Raw genomic sequence first — 23,409 nt, 5'->3', positions numbered from 1 at the left:
TCCAAAGACTTAAAAAAGAAGTCTAAAGTAAATACTTTTCAAACAACCTAAGGATTTTCACATATGGAGTTCCTCTGGGCACCAGATCAGTTTATTGGCAACCTTACAAAAAGATTTAAAAAAAAAAAGAAAATGAAATGATCTCTCTGAAGTGTTAAGTGAAGTGTGCCCTGGTGCGGCATTCCTGCTCTTCTCCATGGTACATGACTTCAATCTGCTCACCATGGTGAGGAAACTCATTTGGTCCTTGGTCTCCTCCAGTTACTCAGATACTGGGTTGCTCTCTGCCCCCACCCTCAACACAGAGAAGCCTCTTTTATTCATATGCACCTGCCATCCTCAGGGGGTGGAACCCTGCCCTGTGTTCCCAGCATAGCCAGAGCTGAGGTCAGGAGCTGAGCTCTCTCACTCACCTCTTCCTAACTGCTCATCTGAGCAGCTCTTGGTGGAGAGGGCCCGAGGGCTAGGTTGCCTCCTGAAGCCTGGAAAATAACTTGCCCATCCTCTCTACATGTTTTCAGCCACGGGAAAGCCTCAGGTTCACATTGCTCTGCACTGGCTAGTCCAGCTTCCCGGGTAACCATCTCCTGTGGTTCTGGAAGGGTCTGCATCAGGAATAAAGGGTCTACACTGAAGAGGCAGCCTCCGCTGTGCTTCTCAGCACTGGGGGTGAGAAGGGTGGCATCAACAGAGCAGCCTGCTTAAGGAGGGGCCTCACTGGCACTGTGAGAACAGCAATCACCCCAAAGGCTCCTAATGCCAGGCATTTGCCCATAGTTTCTGGGTCACCCAGACTTCTGGCTCCACTAACACAATTGACACCTGTCGCTTGCTACCTTCCAGGAGCATATGTAAATGCCCCTAGAAAATAAAACTGGGCTGCCTCTAGGAGCAGTTCCAGTAGGATGTCACATTGAAGGAAAGAGCAATCCAGAGCCCTCCCTCTAAAACACACACATGTAAATATACTTATATAAAAAACAACATACACACACATATACACACTTAACAGGTAGCCAAATCCTTTTTCAATCCTTTTAAGTCATCTCTTACTCTCACTCTTGCTTCTTTCCTACGCACCCCGCCCCCCTTTCCCATGCCCAGCCTGCATTCCTCTTTCCTTCCCCCTCTCCCTGGTGTAGCCTTCTCTTGCCATGATGCTCTCCTTGTCTTCTTCCCCACCAGGCCTCATTGCTCATGCATGCCATGTCCACAACATGTGGGCTTCCCCACCATGAGAAATCCAGCTCCGGTGGTTTTCCTAGTGAGAACTCACCACCCTGGAATTGTGGCAAATGAAAATTATCCACCTTGATATGTACAGATGGACAAGGCCACCCAATCATATCCTCTCCACCAAGGCCCTTTGCCTCTCCATCCAGGTCAGGCTGCTCTCCTGACCCCATCTGGTCTCTCCAAAATTGCAGCATTAGCAGCTCTGTACACTTCTTTTAGGAAATATTTTATAGTCCCAGCAATGTTGCCTCCTTCAAGGCAGGCTCATCCTTGGTTTCCTGGCTGTATGTCCCAGGAGTGGGCTACATTTTACACAAGGATCCTCCCAATCAGCATGACTTACTGACACCCCAAGGCTCAGGGCCCTCCTCTCTGAGCACTTTTGGCCATCTGTGGTAAGACCCTTTGTCCAAATCAGCAGTACTCCTTGATTTCTCACACCTTGGCTTCCCCTGGCCACAGCACTTTTTCTAGTCTTTTACTCCAAACCAGAGCAGAGGCCATTCCTGAGTGACAGAGGGCTTGCCCACACTTTGTAAACTTCTCAAACTTTCAGCAAAGTTTCCCCCAGCATGGGAGTCCCATTTGGGCTTAAGTCCCTTAGTCATAACACTACCACAGGTCAAGTGCTTGCTCGGGCTAGGGATGCTTCTGAACTCTTAATCCTCATGACACTGCAAATGAGACTCATATGATTTAAAAGTCATAGTAGAAACAGAAACAGGCCCACAGACTGGGTTGCATATACATTGTTCCATGTCCCTTGCTTACTATGAGCTGGAGCAGGGATTTGAATCTAGGCTTTTTAAAGTCAGTCAGAGTCAGAGCAGTGACTATATCTTCTGAAAGTCATCAGCAAACCTAATAGCTGAGCCTGGACCAATAACAAACCCTGAAAGTAGACTAAGCTAGCATTACTAACGTTCCATGTTGTATCAGAATTATTTCCTTAAGAATTATCCCCCTGCAGTTGCCCTCCCTCCCTACAAACCTAAGCTCCAGAGGGAAAGGTGTAACTGGGTCTTATTACATTGTTGTACGTCTTGTCACAGCACAGTCATGGGTACTTAGTAAGTGACATTGAACTGTCTAGTGGTGGCTGCAATAGCCATGGATGGATACCACTTGGAGCCCCCTTAGAGACAGAACTTGGCCATTCAGCAGTGAGGAACTCAGCAAGCTGACGCCTGGAGCTGCAGCTGCCGCAGTGTTTGAGCAGAGGCCATGCTCTTCCTGGATAGACCTCAGTCAATGGCAGCATGGCAAGGGCACTAAGATCTAGCCATTCCATCCAAAATGGGATCCTTTAGTGAGCCATCTTCTTCTGGAGCTTCCCATTTGGTTGGGAGTTTGTGACATCTACATTGCCGACTCAGGCTCTCTGTGCTTAACTCTGCTTCCTTCCCCCTTTCCTTTCATGGGTGTCAGATCAGCACTGCAGTCTAAAGACTTTTACTATCCATTTCAGCTTTATCCCTTTTTATACAAGATACCCATTAAATTTGAACTTTAGATTAACAAAAAAAATTTTTTAGTATAATTTTGTCCCAAACATTGAATGGAACAATCTAATACTTAAAAAAAAAAATTGTTACTGTGAAATTGCAATTTACCAGGGAATCCTGTATTGTATCTGGCAACCTTAGACAGGAATATTCCATGAAAGTAAGCATTAAGATGAATCCCTGGGAAGTGGATGTGGCTCAAGGAATTGGACTCCTGTCTACCATATAGGAGTTCCAGGGTTTGATGCCCACGGCCTCCTGGTGAAGGCAAGCTGGCCCTTGAGGTAAGCTGGCCCACATAGAGTGCTGGAGTGAGCAGGGTACCACCCCATACAGGAGTGCTGGCCCACACAGAGAGTTGGTGCAGCAAGATGATGACAAAAAGAGACACAGAGGAGAAATAATAGGAGATGCAGCAGATCAGGGAGCTGCTGAGAATGATCGCCTCTCTCCCACTCCAGAAGGTCCCAGGATCGGTTCCTGGAGCCGCCTAATGAGAATACAAGCAGACAGAGAAGAACACACAGCGAATGGACAGAGAGAGCAGACAACGGGGGTGGGGTATGGGGAGCTGGGGAATAAATTTTTTTTTGTTTTAAAAGATGACTCCCTTCACTTCCTGTTGGGCAAAGGGGACACTGTATCCACATACCTGATCGGAGCACAGCTGCTAAGTTTTTCACCAGCGGTGACCTGGGAAAATGTCCTGGCCAAAGAGATTGCCTTTGCAGATGCAATGATTAAGGCATCTGAACGATATGGAGGGAACAGCGGGACTGACTGGTTACTGCCAAGTTATATTGACCTCTGCAGAGGGTTAATGAGAAAGTGAGGGCCATTAACAAGCAGTTAAAGGCTAAATATGAGAGCCAGGGCCTCTTTGGTGGCTAAAAATAGGCCCTTATCACCTACAGAAGATAAAGAGACCCAGCTGAGCAACAGACTAGGGACCGCTAGCTAGTCGAAGAACTTTGGAAATGTTTAAATGCTTAGTCAAGACAAGTTTGTTATGCTAATGTCAGGGCCAAGGGTTAGGAAAATCTGGGACTCTAAAATATAGGATAGGGATATCTGGGTGGGTGTTCCTGAGGATATTGGCTCTGCCACCCCCAGGGCCCTCCTTAGTTAGCGCCAACACCCTTCTCTCCCCTATCCTGCAGAGGCTTATCCCCAATAAGACTAGAGTTAAGTCCTCAGGAACTGGCCTATACCACTGGCTGTCAGGACTATAACTAGGGTTCAGTGACAGCATAACCTGGCTGGAGACTGCCAGGTGGGCAAGAGAGAAGAGAGATACACCAAAGGAGTGTAATGATTAGCCAGCAAGTATTAGAGGGGATAGGAGTTGGATCTTGAGGAGCTTGATTAAGAGGCTGGAATGTGAGACTACATAAGCAAGAGTTCATTGCTTTGGAAATACTTTCTTGGGATTTAATACCCTGGCAAGTATTCAAAGAAAGAGGCAAACTTGCAGCTAGCACAGCTCTCAGAAGTCTGGCTCATGCAGAGCAAACTGGAAAATCTTGAATTGCATGGCAGTTGGTAGAGGAAAGAATAGAGAGGCTGAGGAAAGTAGGAATGCTGGAATGAACATATTATGTGAGGCCAGAAGACACACTCACCACCAAAGCCATAAGGAATGTGCTGGCGCAAGGGCACCAACGTCACTATGTTCTGGGGAGGGCTCCTCTGCACGCCAGAACTTAGGGTTGGCCACAGACTTAGGCTTGTTGGTATCCATGGGATGGTGAGGAGGCAAAGCTATTGAGGTCAGGTGGCAGTGCCTACCTGTCAGAAGCCAGGAGGCCACAGTTATTGTAATGGCCATTAAGGTCCACAGATGAGAAGCCAAGGGGGCTTGACCCTCAAGGAGTTGAAAAGCATGGGATGTTGCTATGGGCAGTCACCAAGTACACTGCTTAACATCTACAACTAGAAAGAGAACAGAGGAGACTGATGTCATCCCAATAAAAAGCCATGATCCTCTGCTCAGTTCCCAGATCTGGGCAATTTTTAGATCCATACCTAAGCACTGAAGAGATGGCTGCATTCCTAGAAGGACTCTGCAACACATGGCAAGTATATTCCATGGCAATTCTTCTGGTCTTTCCCTAAAGTACTTCCTTTTCCTTGAATGACTGGGCACTAGGGAAAGGAAATACCCAGAAATTTCAATGACTATTAGACATAGGTCTGAGGCAACACTGATACCTGGGGATACAAAGTGTCATCTTGGCCCCCTGTTGGAGTGAGGGCACACAGGGGCCAGGTAATAGATAGAATCTGGGCTACAGAACAGCTCATGGTGGGCCCATTGGTTGGTGAGCCCACCCAGGGGTCATTCCACCAGGCCCTGATTATATCATTGGAACTGAAAGACTTGGCAGTTGGAGTAACCTTCATATTGGATCCATGGACTGTAGGTGAGATCGCAGGAGGTCAAGTGGAAATCTTTTAAACTGTATCCTTCCCCCGAAGCCAATGATAGTGAATCAAAAAATATCACATTCCAGGGGACATGGGGGAGATAAGCACTACTACTAAAAAGTTTTCACATGTGGGACATGACACCCAGGGATGAGCCTCCCTGGCACCGAGGGATCACTATCAACTACCAACTGATGATGCAACTGGAAAATGACCTTGAATGGAAGGTTCAATGTGGATCAGCAGAATATCCCTGTCTACATAAAATAACATGACTTTAAAATGCTGTTTGACCTAATGTAAGGGGGAAATGGAAAGGAGAAATGAGCTTATATGGCTACGAGTCTCTAAGAAAGAGTCTGGAGGCTGTCAGAAGGATTGCCCTTAGGCACACCTGAGCAGAGTCTAAGAGACAGATAAAGTAGATACAACCCCCAGGTATTGGTTCCTTTGAGGGCTAAAGAGACCCATGGGTGCTATGGTCATGGCAGATGGGGTTAACTGCCATGTCAGATGGCCCTTCTTTGGAGCTGGTGTTTATGCGTGATGAATCTGGACTCAGATGGGATCTCTCTTCATAAGACTTTCATGCTACTGTGCTGGAGTTGTAGTTGGTGTTGGGGTTTAAGATATACTTAGGGGATTTGAATCTCTGGACTGACAATGTGATAGCCAGGCCCTGAGCCTCAACAGACTCCAGCACCTAAAATCTGATTTATTGGACTCACCGCACTCAGCTAAGATGGAGTTGAAGAAGGACAACCACCACACCATGGAGCCTAGAGTGCCTACAACTGAAAGCGAGAGGATTGCAGCCAGTATCCATGTGGAATCTGAGCCTCCTCTTGACATAGAGGTGCAATGGACACAACCAATCCAATGTCCACAGAGAAAAGGTGGCATTGGAGTGGGAAAAGTGGACATGGTGGCTAATGGGTATGGGGAATGGCAGGAAGAGATGAGATGTGGAGGCGTCTTTGGGACTTGGAGCTACCCTGGATGGTGCTTCAGGGGCAATCACCAAACATTGTAAATCCTCCCAGGGCCCACTGGATGGAATGGGGGAGAGTATGGGCCATGATGTGGACCACTGACCATGAGGTGCAGAGGTGCCCAGAGATGTACTTACCAAATGCAATGGATGTGTCATGATGATGGGAATGAGTGTTGCTGGGAGGGGGAGTGGTGGGGTGGGGGTGGTGGGGTTGAATGGGTCCTCATATATATTTTTTAATGTAATATTTTTACAAAATCAATAAAAACAAACAAACAAACAAAAAAGTTTTCACATATCCTTGGATTGTTTCTAGAACCCTGGGGGTACATTAAGTCCCTTGTGTAAGGGCAGGTATGTGGCATTTCAACTTGCAGTCAGTTCTGACCCAGGAAAAGATCCAAGGTACCCCCCAACACCCTGGCAAGTTTATTTTTATAAAAAAGTAATAATAAATGAATCCTAGTAAGTATGTAAAATAGGAGTCCTTCAACGTAGGTTTCCTGAAATTTTTTTTTTAATGATGAAGACCCTCAGAAGGTTTAGAGACATTTGCTTTAATTCTATCCCCAAGGATTTCATGAGGGAAAGATAGATTTTTTTACACAAGCTTAACTGACCTGAAACATTGATTAGAAAGGTCAAATTATTCCACCTATTAAATGGTTTCTGTGAACAAGCTGACCTGCGAATTTCTCTCTCTGAAGATACAAATTAAATGTTTTATTGAACATGAATTAAAGATGACTTCATAATCAGGAAGAGAGGTTTATAAAGGTTTTTTTCTATCACACGTGATTTTCCAATGCGTGATATCTTTTCTCAGATCTATTTTTCAGAGGCATTACATTTTATTGAGGCAGAGGCAAAATTATAAAATTGATTTCCATGTCTCCTGAAAAATGCCAGACCTCTAGGCTAGTTTGCCTGGAAGTGCAGAGTTATACTATAATCCACCACAGTTAATTAATAGTAAAAACAAAACAAAAGCATGTTAATATAATCCCCTGCCAAAAAAGCCATCAAAAGTAAATAAATAAGGATGAAAATGGACTTAATGAAAAATTTGGGGGAAGCAGATGTGGCTCAAGCAATTGGACACCTGCCTACCACACGGAAGGTCCTGGGTTTGGTTTCCAGTGCCTCCTAAAGAGATGAGCAAGACTGTGAGCTGATGTGATGGGCTGGTGTGCTGAGCTGATGCAACAAGGTGACACAATGAGATGACACAATGAGGAAATACAATGAGAGACATAACAAGCAGGGAGTGGATGTGACACCGAACTACATAGGTAGGATAGCATGTATCACCACCAGGCTCTCTCAGTAAACAAAGAGTTTCAGTTAAGAATGTCCATAATGAAGCAGTGGGAATTATTAATTTTATTAAATTTTAACCCTTGAGTACAGGCTTTTAAAATATTCTATGATACGAAGTGGGAAGTACACAAAAAGTGCTTTTGTTACATACCTAAGTACAATGCTTGCCTTGAGGAATACGACAATTGTTTGAGTTGTTAGTTCAAATGGCCACTTTTTTTCATGGAAGATCATGTTTTACTTGAAAGAACAACTGTCAGGCAACCTATGGTTATTCAGACCTGGGAACTTGGCAGAGTTTTTCTTGAAAATGAACAAAATGATTCTGCCATTACAAGGAAAACTGATAGTATTTGTTACCAGTGATGAAATTTGAGCAAAAATTAAAATTTTGGAAAACTTGGTACTTACCATTATGAGCTTGGCAGCTTCCCAAATGCTTTTCTAGAGGATCAGTTGTACAATAAATAATGCTTCAACCTTTGTAAGATTTGCCTCATTAAACTGATATTTTCCACATAATTAAGGCATAGTGTTACAAAAACATGCCTGACCACTGTCCATGTGATGCAGCAGTGCTCCAAAATGTATTCACCAGGTCCAGTGAATGTGCATGATGATGGAAGAGGTTGTTGATGTGGGAGGAGTGGGGTGGGGGCGTGGGGGCTATATGGGGCCCTCATATTTTTTGAATGTAATATTTAAAAGAAAAGAAGAGAAAAATAAAAATAAAAACAATGCAAGTTAAAAAAACAAAACAAACAAACAAAAAAAACATGCCTGGGTAAAAGATCCATTCTGAGATAGACCGAGGGATTTTAATGTCACAGAATTTAAAAGAGTTCATTGATGTGGTCTCGGTTTCCACAATGCAACTAACCTTTAAGGAACTACCACTAGAGGACTTTTGGTATAAAATCAAGAATATCATTGCTATCTGTAAATGATATTTAAAAACTCCTTCCTTTTCCAATGACATATCTGTATGAAGCTGGATTTTCACCTAGCTTTCCAACCTTATTCCCTGACCTCTCCCCTCCCTTTATCTCCCCCTCCTTCTACCACCCCCCCCAAGTCTGCCAATGCCTAATTACTTTCAGGCCCCCCCCCATTATTCCCATCATATTATTGAGTGTCCTCTCTGCTACCCTTATGTGCTGAGTTTCTACTTATCTTCTTAAAATCAAGGTCAGTAAAATTTTCTCACTACCCTAGAAACCTTGTGGCAGTCTCTTGGGGGCCCTGGGGACTTTTTGGAGTAGGGTGATTGAGAGAAATCATTTTGTACCAGGTTATTTACACACCTGTCGTTCCTGCTATGCTGTAGGCTCCTCAGGGGCAAGGAACAGATTTCTCCTTCAACTCCTCATACTCCAGCTATTGGACTTCCAGCAATTGGATAGGGAAAATGAGGAGAGGAAAATTTCACTTCCTCTCCTGCCTTGACCAAATGACTGCTGGGTTGGAGGGAGATACCATGGTGGATGGTGAGGAATAGGGCTCCCTCTTAGAAGAAGAGATGTGCTGGACAAAACCGCAGCTATACTCCAATGCTTAGCTCCTTAGCGGCCACACACACACACCCTTTCTTCCTCCACCAAGCTCCACTTCTGAAAATGTCTTTTTTTTAAACATAAGCCAAGATCGACCCACAACTTCACTCATGCACCCTCTCCCCGGAGAAAATCACCCAGAGTCACACCCAGCTATTGTAGCCAGAGGTGGTGTCATGGCAACCTTGTTCCCTGGCAGAATCTCTGGGATGCCCCAGTTTTAGATATTCTGCAACCCAGGGGCCAGATGGTAAATGTAATCACCAGTCCAATCACCTCTAAAGGACAATGATGAGGGGAGGGGGGACAAGGAAAGCGAAGAAAAATTTTAAAGTATAAATCCCATTTTAAAAACAAGGAAAAATGATGGCGTTAGAGCTCAGGAGAGTGCTGGAATTATTTGCTTTTCAGCATCAAAGAAAATGCAGATGTCAGAACTTTTCTGGTTTCTGCAACTAATCCTGAGGCATACTGGAATTCTTCTCCCAGTACCGAAGGCACAGTTCCCTTTTCTTTGACCAGCACCTCAGGTGCTACTTAGTTTAGCAAATTCCATTTCCCAGTCTTTTTTCTTAAAAACTAATGCGAGTGGTTTAGTTTTGTAATTTTCTTTGTGAAAAATGTCTGCCGCAATCAGAGAGGGTCAATTCAGACTACTAGTTTAATTTACCAATTGGATGCAATTACAGTGGAGTCCACTCGAATGAAATGTACTGAAGAAATGAACCCATAAAAATATTCTGTGTGTGGGTAGCAAGGGCTAAATGACAGTTTAATATTCTTTATCAGTAAATGGACCTCCAGCTTCTGAAAATGGAAAAAGGATGCAGTTCCTTTGTCTATTGAAGAAAGAGATGCACATGTGGGGATGGGAAACTTGACCTAGGTTAGGAGCACAACAGACCACGTGCAGTTTCCAAAATAATTGCTCACCTCTTCCAAAGGGAGGGTAATGTCTCAGTAAGTAAAACAGATCATTCTTCCTTCAGTGAAGGATTCATTTTCCCACAACAATCACTTCCCTTTGTTTTAAGGAGAGCTTCTGAGATGCAGTACTTATCCCAACAGAACAACAAAAATGCTGGGGGTAGGGGTGCAGCAGAAAAGTGATTTTAAAAAGTGCAAAATGTGATTTCAAGAAAAGCTTGTTTGGGGCATTAGAGCACCTTCATCTTCTCTGACCACTCTGAGCAATTTTCTTCTGATCAGCCAACTCCGAAGGCACACGATGTGGGAGGACAATGGTTGAGGCAAATTACTGTCCAAAAGGAGAAAACACTTCTGATTCAACAATTGGAAAGCTAGGAAGGAGACACTCCCCAAGTTGGAAATTTATTTTTACTGCGAAAAATAGTAAGATACAAAACGATGTGCAACCTCTCTACCTGCAGAGATCCAAGTAAAGTTGGGATCTCATTTTCACGTGGCAAAGAATTTATTCACATAAAGTGAAAAACAAAGTCTATCTGAAGTCTGAGAGGAGTCATTTTTCTTTGGAGAAAGGGATTTCACATAAGGTAATCTCCATTTGGAGCAACAAAATCTAAGGTTAAAGTTAACTTCTGAGGACAGATCACAATGCTATGAATTTTGCCTCTGGATAAAAGAATGATCTTTCATCCCAGAACCATTTGTACAGTTAGCTGCTTCGAGCCTTCTCAACCACAGGGCAGTCAACACAAATGGTGGAAAAGTCCAACCCTCACTGAAGCATCCACAGGTATAAAATAAGACATGACTTCTTCCGTAGAGGTGGCCAGAGCTATATAAAGTGGCTTTCAGAGAGCAACCCTCTCTGCCCCTCCCGCTCCTCCACACATACAAACACACCTATGTTCTTGTAATGTGAATGTTTTCATGTCGCTCTTGGCTATGATAATACAGTCAACAAAGTTTTATTTCACGGGATCCAGTCATTATTGCTGAGGTTTCAATTTACGATCAAGTACATTTCAGGATTCATTTAGATTACTTGATTTAAAGAATTAAAATCAACCATGCCAAGTTGAACCTGGAAGTCTTCTGCCTTTGCCTTACAGGGGCAAAGTGAGGGTGAATAAATGGTCTCGTTCTCAGTTGATGCTCAGGTATCACGTGAGCAAGTGGTGGGGATTACCCATTTATCAGTGACCTTTCAGCTACCGTCTAGTGAATATTTACTATAGAATAGAGACCATGCCAAAAGCCTTCCAGGGACATATGATCTTCTTTCTTTCTTTCAACAGCTCTCTATACTATTTGAGAACACTGGGGCTTAGAGAGGCTGATTGCTCAAAGTCCCATGGCGACATGAAAGTGGGGGCAAAGCTCAGGCTCTTAATGCTTATACATTTCTTCCCCATGGGGCTGCCGACTAGTGCAGCTTCCATACTTTCCATCACATATCAGCTTTTTAGAGCTTTCAGGGATACATTTGTTTACATACCTCTTTAGGTCATTAGCCTCTTTCTATACCATAAATGTTATGTCTGCCTTGCTAGCCTTCCTTGTACAGCTAGTGTTGAAGTAATCTGCATTAATGGTAAGATACCACCTTGTAATGTTAAAATCATGTTGACTTTGAGAAAGACACAAGCAGCTGCCTTAAGTCAAGGATGCCAGAGTGTGAAAACACCATGTCCAGCCACCATCAATGCATCAACAGCAGCTTCATTTACTGAGCAGCGTTTCTGTGTTAGGAACCATGGCTAGGTTTTCTTTACATAGATTATCTCTAAACTTCAAAATCAGCCAAAAAAGTAGGAATTCTTATTCTCATTTTACAGCCAAAGAAGGTCAAACTCAGGTGGGTTATCTTGAGTCCAGATCTTCACAAAGCATGTAGTATAATGTCTATTCTTATCCTAAGGAGGTGGACCTGCAGAAGTCAAGGTAAAAATAATTTTTAAAAGTGAAGATCAGTGCCTGATCTATACCTTGGCATCTTCAAAGCATCTGAACTGTTCCTTTAAATTGGGAAGGTTCACGTGAGATCCCATATGCAGCAGCAAGCTACTGTGTTAGATATCTCAACTGCACCAGCACAAAATTCCTCGTCTATTATTTTGTCATTCTTTAGTTTTGATTTTATGATGGCACCAATAAAAAAAAGTCTGCCAATTAGGGACTTAACTTTTATTTGCAATGTTAAACTTTCTATAGACTCCCAGAATCTCAGGGTCGGAGACCATAAAGGTTAGTTTGCCTTCTCCTCTTAGGTGGCTTGGTTTTTGGCTTTCTTCTCTATTTATGAAGAGGAAGGATCGAGGCAATTTGTAATATAAGCATAGACAAAATGATATCAAATCATTTGTGTTAAACTGCCAGAAAGCAGAAAATTCTCCACATCAGTGTTTACCACCCGAAGAACAAACCATATGTATACAGGATAAATGAGCACCTGGCTGAAAACCAAACGTCAAACTACGTCACACAGTTGCACACCACCAAGGGTTATTCACTCACAATTTCTACCTTTTTAAAAAATATTATTTTATACTTACTGAAAAATTCCAAGAATAGCTCAAAGAACTCCTTTGTTTCCTTTACTCAGATTTATCAATTATTAATATTTTAGTCAGTTTGCTCTATCATGTGATCTCTTTTTCCTGAATCATATGAGACTAATCTGTTGACATCTTGTCTCTTTATTTATAAATATTTTAGTTCTTATTTCATAAGAACAATGGCTTTCAGAGTAGTGAAACTGTGGATCAAAACACAAAGTTAACATATAACCCATCAAAGTAAATTTAAAAAATACATATTAGCCATTTAAATAAATACTTTGTTTTCACATACAACTCCCTGAGGAGAGGGATTGTTTAGGATTGTTTTTCTCACGGCGATATTCCCAGACCCTAGTACAGTGACTGGCAAAGAGCAGGCACTCAATAATAAATGCCTGCTAATTTCTTAATATGAGTGTATGATACCATATTGGGTGCATTTCTAAAATAAAGCAAAGGTAATGACAGCTAAGTATTCAGTCGTTTCTTTATTAGATGTAATCTGTAATATGTCAGTGAAACAAAGAGGGAAAAACTCATTTACAAAGGACAGCCAGAAAATTACCTTTTGAAAATGAGACAAAGCAGATTATAACTTTAAGCCGACGTGGCTGTGTTGGTGCCCGTCAGGTCTCCCACAAGGCGCTGCTCCGTCTTCAGAGGTACCGGTTCCTGATGTACTCTCGGTACATGGAGGTGTCTTCCTTCCCCAGGGGCTGCATGACACCCTTACCAGCCTGGATGTGGGCCTGGAAGATCTCAGTAGACTTTCGATCTACTCTGGGAGGCTGAACTTCATAGATATTGTCTTGAGAGAAAGCTGAGATGGCTGTTCTATAAAAGATGAAAGCAGAAAGCACTGCATTAAGGAGAATAAAGTGAAGGGCCACAGGGCGCTAGGGGGTCCTGAAAGCACTGGGAGCCGCTGACCCGGAATCAGCGGCTGGAATGGCCTCTCCCGTTTCCCGGTGCTGGCTCCCTCCTCTTCCTTGAGGACAGAGCTGGAGCAGAGCCTTCCCCAAGCCTCCCAGGGAGCCACCTCTTCTGTCCACACAGCTCTGCACTCTCCCATGTCTGTGCACCTGTCTCCCTCACCTGACTGGGAACGACTTGAGGCACAGGCTATAAAGACTTTGTGCTCTTTTTCCTTGTCCCATGGTAAGTGCCCTATAGTTTTTTTAAAGAAAAATTTAGTAGGAATCAGTGAAGTAGGGGATACTAATAATCCTACCTCGTAGGGTTGTTGTGAGGAATAAATACACTTGTATGTGTAAAGTACTTACTTAGCATAGTGACTGCCATGCTACATGTGCTCAATAAATGGGGAATATTGTTAACAATTACAGGTGCATAATCCCTTATCCACAATTCTGAGATTCAACAAGCTGAAACAACCAAAAATTATTTTACTGGCAAAATCTGACCCAATCAAACTCATTTGGTGAAACAGCCTAAACTGAACTGATGCTACTCATACCACTTACATGACTATTAATGTGCTTCATTATCACGTTGGGGATGTTATTATAAAGTGTATGTGCCATCTTGCTTTACTAACATCTAAAACACTGGATTCTGAAACACATTTAGCACTCAGCCTTCCGGGGGAGGGACTGTGGATCAGTAATAGGCAGCATTCTTCTTTTCTAGGGAGAGATGAAAAGTACCAAAGACACTCTCTATTCAAAAATCCCTTCTTTCTCACCTCACCCACCAGGACTGCCGGAGTGCCTGAAATGTCCACTTACCCCTTTGAGGAAGGCACTTGTCAAAATGCAGCTTGTGTTTCTGACATACCCCCAACTTAGAGCAGTTTGGGCACCCATTAGTTACCACATCGTTGGTGTGTGGCAGGCCCCCAAGAGATGCGTCAACCAGCAGTCAGGTGTGATGAAGAGCGCGCGCGCGCGCGTGTGTGTGTGTGTGGTGGGAGGTGCTTGTGCACAGTCATGTGCCCCAGAAGGTCATGAAAGGGCCACTGCTGGGGGAGGAGGGTCAACTAAAAAGACACTGTGCGAAGCTGGGGGCACAGTGACAACACACCTCACCACAGCCCAGGGCTGAGGAGGTGCGTGGTTTTCCACTTCTGGGTAGCCAAGAAAACACAGAGGGAGACAAGCTGGAGCATCTAGTCTGCTGGGGTGGGATTTCAAACCTGTTCATAAACTTCTTAGAGAGGACTCAGGAAAGGGTCCTGGATGCCCAGCTGTTTGGTGAGCTGGCCCCCTAAAGCTGGGGGATTGCCACATGGTAAGTGTCCAATGGTTTTTAAAAGGAAATTTTAGTCAGGAGTGGGGTGGTGTCATTAGCAGGATCTGGAGCTCGGGGCCCCTGCAGTCACAGGCAGAACTGGACCTCTGGGCCAAAACTTGACCCAGAGGCAACTGTGTCTAATTGCAGTACATTTTGCTGGTCCCTGGGCAGTACAACGACATACAAGGAAAGCAGAGAAGTGGTACAGTAACACCCTCCGTAAGAGCTCTGTTCTCATGGATGTGTTACAACTGATCATGGATCCTTCATACTTTCCCTGGAAACTCTCAAGGTAGTTCACTATACTTTGCCTTTGTCTGGAACATACATTTTGAGATGGTTGGAAACTCTGCAAGTAAAATAAAAGTGGAGGTTGAATGTTCTTTTTGGAAGCCAACCCTATTTGTTTGTACCTCAGACTAATATATCTCAACTCAAATTTGGTACATAGCTTATGGAACATTCCTTTTTTTTCAAAGCACTTCAACAATTTCACATAATCTTAGAATGCACCCTTACTTAAGTAAACAAAAACCAGAGGATAAAGTAATTTACTCAGAGTTAAAACAATGAAAGAATCCTGAGATATCTGAATCTCAATTTGTACGTTAGTCTGGCAGCAGCTTTCATCTTCAAAATACAAAAGTTGTAGTTATTCTAATGTCTGGCTAACAGTATAATGGTGAATGATTAGAATAATTAATGAGGTTTTTTTTTAAGATTAATTTTATTTATTCCCCCCTGCCTTGCCACCTGCACTCATTGTCTGTTCTCTGTGTCCATTTACTGCATGTTCTTCTGTGTCTGCTTGTCATCTCTTACTGTCTTCCCTTTAGGAGGCACTGGAACTGATCCTGAGACCCCTGACATGAGAGAGAGGCACTCAATCACTTGAGCCACCTCAGCTCCCTGGTCTGCTATGCCTCTGTCTCTCCTCTGCATCTCCCTTTGTTGTGTCATCTTGCTGCGCCAGCTCTGCGTGGTGTGGGCCATCAGCTTCCCGCAGCACAGGCCGCCAGCTCTCCTCGGCACAAGCCAGCTTGCCTTCACCAGGAGGCCCTGGAATTGAACCTGGGGCCTCCCATATGGTAGATGGGAGCCCAATCACTTGAGCTACATCTGCTTCCCTAGATGAGTTCTTTTTCTTAATTTTCCCTCAAAAAACATAGCAACTCTCCAGTCATTTACATAATTCAAAGTGAGGCACTGCAATTCTTTAATGACTGATATTACTCAGGATTTTAACCTGCACCTTAGCAAGGAGGTTCTACTAGCACAGGGGTTCTTAACCACTGGTCTGTGAGCTTGAATTGAAATTCAAAAAACATTATTCTTGTGGGGATGGGTTGGTGTGGGTGTGATATATTTATTAAATAACACACAGTAGAGTTTGGACTTAGTAAGGGGTCTGTGGTTTTCACCTGACTGGCAAAGGGGTCTGTGGAACAAAAAAGCTTAAGAACCCCTGCCCTAGTGTTTTTAGATATTATCATCAAAGCACCAGCAATGAAAGCATGAGCCACAGCAACTCCTCCTTTTAGCCATTATAATATTTGTATCTATCCCTGTTTAGTGCCTTCCCTTCTCAAAGCTCTTCTACAGTTATTATCTTGATTTTCACATCTATCTTGGAGGCAGGAAACACAGGGCTCATACCCTCCCCTTACAGATGAGACATTTAAAGACTATGCATAATACAGGGCTAATGGTCTTGGTCCTGCCTGTGAAGCCAGACCCTGCGTGCATTAACGAGGGCTTCTCTGTTGGGCATCACCCCAGATACCAAGCAGATGCAGGGAGATGCCTTCTGGGATCTGAGCCTTAAAGTTCAGCTGAGAAAGGCAAAATGCCAGGTCACCAAGTCATTGTTTTATCCCTCCTGGCTACTGTCCCAGGGGTTCAGATGAATACACAAATGGGCAGGCGGTGCTGTAGGGCTGGGGCAACGATGGGATGGGGCCATACCTCCACTGCTTCCACCCAGAATATCCATCAGGAGTCCTCAACCTACTGTTTGACAAATAGTTTCATTGCACGTGGTCATGGGAAACGATGATTACAAACACCCTAAATACGAAATGCCAACCATCAGCCTCAAATTGTATTAGACTGACTGGCAGGCAGGTTTAGGAGTCTAACACCAACTCACTATGGTTTCAAAAGATTACGTAGGGAGTAAGAAAATGCATCCATTACTCCCTTGTCCTCTTTATTCTTCTAGATTAAAAGCCTACATTAAAATACAAAATTATAATGATTCTGTATTTATTACTGAATTTGGGTCAGAAGGAAGCAGCATAAGACACCCCAACCTTGTTGGTATAATCACTCAGAGGAGGAAGAAACATTCACAAAGAGCCCATCCTTCTATTCAGACTTCCTGCAGCCAGGCCCTGAGAGCTCCGAGTCCAAGGCAGAGGTTCTCCAAGTGTGGTCTCCAGGACCAGTAGCCTCGGCCTCACCGAGGAACTTGGCAGAGATGCAAATTCTCAGGTCCCACCCCAGAGCTACTGAGTCAGAACCATTGGGGGTGAGGCCCGGTGAACGTGTTTTAACAATCCTCCAGGTGATTCTGATATTCCCTAAAGTTTGAGGACCTGCGGTCTAAGGAGACCACGGACAGTGTAAGGGGGAAGCATCTAAAAAAGCTAAATAAGATCTTATTTAGGTTCGATGTTGCTACATTTTTAAGAATGAACTCTTTTGAAATGATATACTACCACTAACCCCATATTGTAAAGGCATGATTTAACATTTAATTGCAAAGACATAAGCAGCAATATCATACTCACACACATTTCCTAATGAGGAGACACTTTTGATACATTTCTCCATTGACTTAATGAATTACCAAGGTGTGCAGGAAATAATAATTAAAGAAAAACCAAGACCCTCACGAGAGGCTGCTGGTTGGCACATTGTCTGAGGGTGCTGAAAAGGGAAGGAAATAAACCCAATAATCCTTCTACTACTACATGAAATAATCTTTTTATTAGTGTCAGATGGCAACTTTCTGGATGAAAAGACTAGTATTTAAACACTAAATGATGTGGAAATTGTGAGACCATTTTCGTTCATTCATATCAGTACAGACACCACTTTCATGGTGGAAAAATGGTGCCACTTTTCTCTCCTGGTCATAAACAGAGGAAAATTTTTTTCTTTCTCTTTTTTTCTTTTAAGCTTCTCCTCATTTCCCCAAAGTGATAAGATATACTGCCCCTAATTCAAGTGCTCGTACTATTTTTGGAGATAAAATATTACAATTTTGCAAGCTGATTCCTTTTTATCTACAAAATCTAGTTCCATCTTCAAGGAGAGCTCTGTATTTCCCCTCAAAGAAAGTTACCGTCTTATTTAGAATAACATATTTGCCAGTTCATTTACAGGCTGCTTTATCATGTTGACTGGTGCCCTCAAGCACCAGGCACTAGCAAATGCACTGCCCATGCACAGAAGAGAAACACTTCAGGCAGAAATTCATTAGATGCACCAGATGTTTTTAAAGAAAATCTTTACTGGTGCCCTTTTATGATCTTTCTTAAATGCGGTATTACTCGCCTGGGTGGCTATATGACCATGTCTGATAATAAGCATATCTTACACTTGGGTGCAGAACCAAAGCTTGAGTCCCTTTTACAGTTCAATTCCTGTTGAGATTTTCTTCTGACTTGTACATATGGAGCCCACCTAATGAATGTATGTTGGTTGACAAGAAGATATTTAAATGGTCAGATTGAAATGTCTTCTGAATTTAGTAATGTCATGATGATTTGTGACTGGTGAAAGGAATACTAAATAATATTTGCATATTTAAAATAATTTTATAAATACGATACTTTTCAATATGTTAAAAAAACTTATTTTTTTCTATGACTAAGCATTTTGGCATACATCAAACTCCATTTGGCATTTCTAGAAAACTTTATAATGGTTCTAGCAACAAATATATTTCCCTTCCCACTGATCCCTTCTGACGCTACTCCAAGTTGTTACCCCCTGCCAAGATTGCAATATTCAAATAGCAATGTTTGATGTTGGCCACAAATTGAATTTGTAAGTCACAAATTCAAAAGATACTATAGCTGAGGAGGATCATACAAAAGACCTTGACCTTGACCAGGGATAGGGTCTCAGCCACTTTAGAGGTGAGAAAACAATGACTCAGATTAACAAACTTGCCCAAAGTCACAATTACCAAATGGGCTGAAACCAAGAGAAATGTGTCAATCTTCAAACCAGTCCTAATAAAACAAACAAAAGGCAAAATATAACCCTGTATTGTGTGTTCCTGGAAAGGAGGCATAGTCTATATGCTCTTATATATACTGCCAAGTCTATTTTGATGCTGAAAATATGGGTAAGCATTCAGTAAAACTTGCTGCCTTGACTGCCTAACCTCCATAAGTCTCTAGGCAGATATATGTTATTGCAGAGTAAAGATGACCAGCTCAAAGGGAGAGCACTTATCCATGTTTAGAGAAACAGAACCACATTATCAACGTCTGATGACATTGTAAACATTATCAAGGAGAAGAATACATTTCTGTTTTACTACCACTAGGAGATTGTGTGTATATTATACACGCAATGCTATAAATCTAAAGCACAATCTCCAACAAAGTCCAATTATTTCAGACATTATGTCATTGAAAGCTGATGAACACGACACAGAATAGTGAACAAATATGATTCCTTCCAACCCAAACATCTACAAATCCCATAACAGATGCTATTATAATAGGATGATTGAAATGTCCTCCAGCAGAGACACTGAAAAGGAGGCTAGAAATTACAGAGGCAGGTTAAAACCAATTAAAGCAAAGATGACAATAATGCCAGTTCCTAAACAACTGACCAATGAAGGCATGAAGGGAGCAATGAGAAGAAAGTGTAAGACTATAATCTGTGAAGACAGAACACAAAATGCCTAACCCAGCAAAAGAGTTGATGGCTGCCCTATCCATATTATAAGGTCCTTTGAGGGCTCCACAAAAAACAATCTCAGTTCATTAGAGTAGATCAGGCCTTTAAGGATATTGATAGGGGAGGAGTAGGTGGCATTTGGGTTATGGGAAGAGCATGAGGATAGCAAAACCTTTACCGCACATGTGTGTATCAAACACTTATCTGTCTTCAACCCTGTTGGAGCCATGTCAATGACAGGCCAACCAGAAAGGCAAGCAGTCTGGCAAAAGTAGAGGCTTTTTCTTATGTTTAAGTAACATCAACAATGTAGAAAAAATATTTACATCAAAGTACAGAATGACCATGATATATCTGAAAGAAAGTTACACATTTCTAAGACTGTTAAACTACATCTTTTGAAGGCTCATTTATAAGATCCATTAAAAAAACATTTTATATATGTACATAAGATATAGATATACACACATATATGCTATGTCTATATATTTTTATATATCTTGTATACATTTATGCTACATATATTTTGCTATATGTATACATATTTTTTAAACACAATGCTGAGAAAAATATATATATTTCAACCATTCCCACTAAGTGATATTCTTCAAATGAGTCCATGTTAACTGCTAATTCTCACTTTTACAAAGTCCACTCTATTGGGCAGATATTGGAACAAAATTGTAGCTGATGAGCATATGTGGTAATGGAGACAATATAACATTTGGTATTTCTTGGAGAGAGTTGGAACATCTTGCCCTTAAAGTGTGATAATTTTATATTGTTATATAGAAAAGTTCAACACAATACACATAAGAGCCTCAGAGGTTGTTACAAGCTTGTCAGAATAAAGCTTTTGGTGAGATGCCACTGCATCATTGCCATACATGCATGTTAATTAAATATGGAATGAACAATGCTTACCCAGGACTTATCATGGGCTTTAGCTCTACCAATGTTTTTCATTTTTTATTGTAAAATAAAACAGATACAGAAAACCACACAAAACAAATATAAAGAATTATTATATTATAAAGTGAACACCACTGAAGTCAAGAAACAGAAATTTTGGCAACTACCCCAGAGGCCCCTGCTACGTGTCCCATTCCAATCACAACTCCTCCCTCTCCCTAAAAGTCATTATCCTGCTATTGTAACCACTTCTTTGTGTTTCTTAAAAAAGACTTTTTCACCCAAGGGTATATCCCTAGGTTTCATAGTTTAGTATTAGCTATTTTTCAAAAAATTCATATGTGTATTAATCTGCCAGGGCTGATCTGACAAATAACACACAGGGAGGTTGGCTTAAACAATGGGAATTTATTATCTCATGGTTTCTTCTCCTGCTCATTTGTTTATGTCTCTGTCTAGATTTCCTCTCCTTTTAAGGACTTCAGCCATCCTGATTCAATTTGTCCTCACCTAAATAGGATCTCCGAAGGTCCTATTCACAAATGACTCCACACTTTGAACTAATAATATCTTCAAAGGTCCTCTTTACAAATGGGTTCACACCTGCAGGAACTCAGACTACAAGTATAACATATCTTTTATGGGGGACATGATTCAATCCCCAACAATATGACTTTATTATCCATTTTATTGCAATGTATTCATAAACCACACAATCCATCTAAAGCGTACAATCAATGAAATCTGGTATAATCAAAGAGTTGTGCATTCATCACTTCAATCAATATTAGGGTATTTTCATTATTCAAAAAAAAAAAAAAGAGAGAGAGAGAAAAGACAAAAACAACAAAAATGAAACAAAATAAAAACCTCTCAATCTTTCTATCCTTCTCCTGCCATACATAACTGCTAATCTATTGCCATCTCTATAATTTCCTTGTATTTACGTTTTGTATGGATGGAGTCAAACAGTATTTGGTACTTTTTCATCTAGTTTCTTTCACTTAGCATACTTACTTTTTAAATTTACCATTGATGGAAGGCTGTTAATATACTACTTTACACTACTGTCCATAGTTTACTTTGGTTATATTTTTGCCCAAATATCACCCTGATATTAACATCATAATACAATTTGCTTTGTTTCAGAGGAAGACATTCTTACAAATGCAGTATTAACTATACTCATTATTCACAAGAGGGTTCACTATGCTATACAGTCCCATGTTTCATTCCCTGCTACCTCTTGCGGCTTTTTTGTTGCTGTCTAGTTTCTGTGTCCATTCGCTGTGCCTTCTTCTGTATATTTATCATTTTTATTTATTCCCTCCCCTGCTAGCGGCTTGCTTGCTGGCTGTTTTTTGTGTCCATTTGCTGTGCATTCTTCTGCATTTTTGCTTGTCTCCCTTTTTTGTTGCGCCAACTGGCTGCATGGGCTCTCCGCGGTGCTGGTGTGCCAGCCTGCCTTCACAAGGAAGCGCAGGGATAGGAACCCAGGGCCTCCCATATGGTAGACTGATTGAGCCACAGCCGCTCAACTGATTGAGCCACAGCCGCTTCCCCCATTTTTTAGCTTTCCTTCTAGTGACATGCATGACCTTAGACTTTCCCTTTCAATCACTGTTGTAACCACTTATTAGCTCTGCTAATTACAAACACTATGATGTACTTTTCACCATTTCTAAACATTTACAACCTTTTTACCAATTTTACACAGATTAAACCTCAGCTTTTCATTTCCTAACCTCATTCTATTTTCTAGTCACTTTTTTCTAGCTACTAACTTCATGGGATTGCTAATATTATTCACTTCATAATAGTTAAATCATACAATATTTGCCCTTTTGTGTCAGGCTTGCTTCACTCAACATAATGTCCTCCAGGTTCATCCAAGTTATCATGTGCCTCACACTTTCGTTTCTTCTGAATATTACATCGTGTGTATATTCCACAATTTGCTTATCCATTCATCAGTTAATGGACACCTGGGTAGTTTCCATCTTTTGGCAATTGTGTATAATGTCACTATGAGCAGTGGTGTGCAAATGTCTGTTCGTGTCCATATATACCTAGTATTGGTAATGTTGGGACACATGGCAGATATCTAATTTCCTTAGGAAGCACGAAACAGACGTCCACAGTGATTGTACCATTCTATACTCCCGACAGTGAATAAATGTTCCTATCTCTCCACATCTTTCCAGTACTCTAGTGTTCTGTTTTTTATTTTAAATAGTGGTCATTCTAGTAGGTGTGAAAAATCTCATTGTAGCTTTGATTTGCATTCCCCTAATAGCTAGTGATTTTGAACATTCTTTAATGTGTTTTTTCGGCATTTGTATTTCTTCTTTAGAAAAATGTCTATTCAAGTCTGCCAATTTTTAAATTGGGTCATATGTCTTTTTATTGTTGAGTTGTAGGATCTCTTTATATATATAATGGATAATCCTTTGTTGGATATGTGATTTTCAAGTATTTTCTCTCATTGAATAGGCTGCCTTCTCACCTTCTTCAGAGTCCTTTGAGGTGCAAAAGTGCTTAATTTTGAGGAGGTTCCATTTATCTATTTTTTTCTTTTGTTGCTTATGCTTTGGGTATAAGGTTTAAGAGAACCCCTCCTACCACAAGATCTTAAAGATGTTTCCCTACATTATCTGCTAGGAGTTTTATGGTACTGGCTTTTAGGTTTAGGTCTTTGATCCATTTTGAGTTGATTCCTTTTTTTTTTTTTTTTTTAATTTACTTATTTCCCTCCCTTCCCCTCCTCCTGCCCTGCTGTTTTTGCTGTCTGTGTT

General features: G+C 41.7%; 1 protein-coding gene and 1 long non-coding RNA gene across 5 annotated transcripts in view; both read right to left on the bottom strand.

Moving 5' to 3' along the window:
* Positions 1–10,914: 10,914 nt before the first annotated feature.
* Positions 10,915–12,720, bottom strand: LOC139440003 (uncharacterized). Its single transcript, XR_011650111.1, has 2 exons — positions 12,518–12,720; positions 10,915–11,892 (listed from the first exon to the last, which is right to left on the bottom strand). It is a non-coding gene; the product is annotated as an uncharacterized lncRNA (long non-coding RNA).
* A 272-nt stretch (positions 12,721–12,992) lies between these two features.
* Positions 12,993–23,409, bottom strand: part of FIG4 (FIG4 phosphoinositide 5-phosphatase) — a 143,664-nt gene continuing 133,247 nt past the window's right edge. For all 4 annotated transcript variants that reach the window (XM_058307276.1, XM_058307278.2, XM_071218628.1 and 1 more), the window contains one exon: positions 12,993–13,357. In XM_058307276.1, the coding sequence (XP_058163259.1) occupies positions 13,180–13,357 (178 nt within the window). In that variant the 3' untranslated portion in view covers positions 12,993–13,179. The remainder of the gene's footprint in view (positions 13,358–23,409) is intronic.

The sequence above is a fragment of the Dasypus novemcinctus genome, chromosome 11, assembly GCF_030445035.2.
Source record: "Dasypus novemcinctus isolate mDasNov1 chromosome 11, mDasNov1.1.hap2, whole genome shotgun sequence".
Taxonomy (NCBI): domain Eukaryota; kingdom Metazoa; phylum Chordata; class Mammalia; order Cingulata; family Dasypodidae; genus Dasypus; species Dasypus novemcinctus.
The sequence above is the reverse complement of the archived record's forward strand: the minus strand, read 5'-3'. Positions and strand labels throughout refer to the sequence as shown.